We start from the raw sequence: 2820 nt of genomic DNA, 5'->3' as shown, positions 1-2820 counted from the left end.
AGTTCCTAACACTTTGGGCTGGAAGGTTTAGGGATCTTGGGCTGGAAAGGGTAGATTGAGACCAAAACCAAAGGATCAGGAGGTATGAGGGGAGGGAGTCATTATCACCCTGGTGGTTCGGAAATTGGGTTCTAGGATCCAGCTGCCCAGGTGTAATTTTTGGCTCCCTCTTTCTTGCCCTGCTGCCCTGGCAAGTAATTCAACCATGCCAAGCTTCAGCTTTCCCTCCCCCCAAATGCATTTAAAAACTAGGAGGGGTAGGAGGTGGCTGGAGAGTTCCTAGGGAAAGCACATCCACAGTACACACGGCAGTGTCTGACATGCGCGTGGGTCTCAGACACTATGGCTATTACTTAATTCGTGAAAAATTCTTGGTTATTTATTGCTTGAATTTACAATTCCGTTATTCTCTCCACCTAAGCAATTTTTATTTTAGGCTGCAGAGAATCAGCAGAGAATAAATGCATGACTCTTGGCCATTAATAGAGCAGCAAAACGCACTCCAGGTTCAGAAGTCACCTCACTGCTGCCCCCTCTAGCCTGCCGCCAACACCCTGCTGGGGGTCAGAGACATTTCAGGGCCAGACAGGCAAGCAGAGAATCCTAATGCACTGGTCACCGGAGCCTGTGTTCACCGCAGGTATTTGGAAGGATGGTACACATGGGCTGTTCTATAAAGCAGCTTATCGATAAGTGAACCAGGAAGGACGTATGGAATATTTCATTCTCCATCAAACGTAAAAGTTAAATTTGCTTTTGTAGAAACAGCCCTCCCTGGTAGCGTGCTAATATTTGAGAAACAATCTTCAACAAACTACTTCCTTGGTTATGGTAAAGATATGAGGCACTCCATACATACCTGTTAATTAGATTAATTAAATGTCATTTTAAAGTGAAGGTCATTGAATTAATTAACAGAGGCAGCCCATTACTGGTGAAAGCTTTTTTTTTGAGAGCCCCAGCTGTTATTTTCTTGTCCTCCTTGAGGATCTCTGGGTTCCCCTGTCCTCTAGAGGCAGGGCCTCTGGCTTCTCTATCACAGCCCTCCAAGTGCCACAAGCTACTTTCAGTGCAGAGAATTCCCTTCCATCCTAACACCACATGAGCATTTTTTAAATCACTGCACACACCTCCCATATGGAGTCATCCATCGGGGGCTGTTCCAAAAGATTATCTGTTGGCCACAAAAGAGGTTCTTCCTCAATAGCTCGTGATGTTTATAAAGGTCTCACCCCCAGGCATGTGTTTTCACGTGGTGGCTCGAGTGAGACCAGGATACTAAGGTCAAGTTAAGCTCCCTCAGCTGATGTGATTCCCATTCCCTCTCTCCAACCATCCGCCCTCGGAGGTGGCAAAGATCACTCATGCGGCTTCCCCAGACTTAGATGAAAAGCAACTAGAATCAAAGTTTTGAGCAGAATATGCTTTTGAAGGTTTTTTTTTTCTTTTTTAAAACTAAACAACTACAGAAGTTATTCAGCAGTTTCCTTTTTTAAAAGAGTTAGCATGGCATATCTTTCCTCTTAAAGTCTTGAATAATTTAATTAGAATTATACAAAAGTCATGAGCATGTTCTATTTATGGGGGAATCATAGCTAAGTTAAAACTCAAATGACAATGCTAAAAATAAAAATAAAGTATCTCTATATAGTGTATTCAATTGACGGAAACTCGACTTCCAATCCCACTTAGATGAGGTACTTTGAAAGGAGGAAGGAGGCCAAATGAGTTCTCGGTTTTGTTTTTTTCTTTTTAAGATTACCATGCCTGCGAACACGTGTTTCTCAGTACAGAAAGTGCTAATAAATGAACATCACAGTAAGAGAAAAAAGAAAGCTGTTTGATTTTATTTTTGTTTTGTCGTCTGGAGCCCGCTTGGTCCCCTACACCTAGACCAGCCCATCTTCCTCCCGGGAGCCGGGTGGCATTTCACACTTCCCGCACACACGCGTGTGATGCGGGGCTCGGCGCAGAGGGGCAGGGCAGCTGGCCCACGACGGGGAAGCTGACAAACCAACTCCAGAGAAAGGAACGTGGGCGCAGAGGACGCCTGCTCCCTCCACCGGCAGCGACCTAGCCACTTCAGAACCGGTAGCTTTTAGCTGAGCTGAAGCATAAATCCCTTCTAAAGGGTACTGTGACTTTTGGCCACCGCCTCTTTAGCAATGAGACAGCATGCGGGGTGGTGGTGGAGGATATCAATACGAGGTGATTTTCCCCAGCTTCTCCTCGCCCAAAGCCCACGACACCGTCTCCTGCTGGTCCAAGGTGTCGCTCACAAAAAGGAAATCACGTTAGAGGGAAGTTCACAGTCTCCTCCGGCTGCCCGCAGACAAGTTCTCAAACACTTGCACGCACCCCTCAGCGGCGCCCCGGCAGGGGCTGCCATCTGCCGCGTCCCAAGCGCTAGCGCCCCCTCTCCCCAGCCCATCCGAACCCCTCTGCATTCCTCAAGCCTCTCTCCGGGGACAGCTGCTGCTCTGTGGCGACACTAGGCACGCGGAGACATCTCTGGGCTTTCCCGCAACGAGCCCCGGAAAAGCCCGCGACTGCAGCCGGGAGTACAGCAGGGAAGGAGAGTCCAGGGGGGCGGGGAGCGCCCATCCACCTACCTTCTGCGGAGGGGTCCCCATCAGCATCTCCAGGTAGTAGCCGCGGCCGGAGTCCCCCTGCAGGTTGTCCACCATGGCCAAGAAGTTGGCGGCACCCGCGGCGGGCTCCAGGGCGAGCGCCAGGCCGTCGGCGCGGGGTGTGGCAGGGGTCCCAGGCCCGGGGGCGAGTGAAGCCCGGCGGTTCGTGGCCGTACCCACCCGGAGCGGC

At 50.1% G+C, this 2820-nt stretch overlaps 1 protein-coding gene across 1 annotated transcript in view; it reads right to left on the bottom strand.

Moving 5' to 3' along the window:
• The window catches only part of BACE2 (beta-site APP-cleaving enzyme 2), an 80919-nt gene extending 78105 nt beyond the window's left edge, over nt 1-2814 (bottom strand). The window contains exon 1 of the mRNA XM_023518143.1: nt 2613-2814. Coding sequence (XP_023373911.1) covers nt 2613-2687 — 75 coding nt within the window. The 5' untranslated portion in view covers nt 2688-2814. The remainder of the gene's footprint in view (nt 1-2612) is intronic.
• Between the last annotated feature and the right edge of the window lie 6 nt (nt 2815-2820).

This window comes from Otolemur garnettii, unplaced genomic scaffold (assembly GCF_000181295.1).
Source record: "Otolemur garnettii isolate 467f Iridium unplaced genomic scaffold, OtoGar3 scaffold00128, whole genome shotgun sequence".
In the NCBI taxonomy this organism is placed as follows: Eukaryota; Metazoa; Chordata; class Mammalia; order Primates; family Galagidae; genus Otolemur; species Otolemur garnettii.
This window is presented reverse-complemented; position numbering and strand designations above follow the sequence as displayed.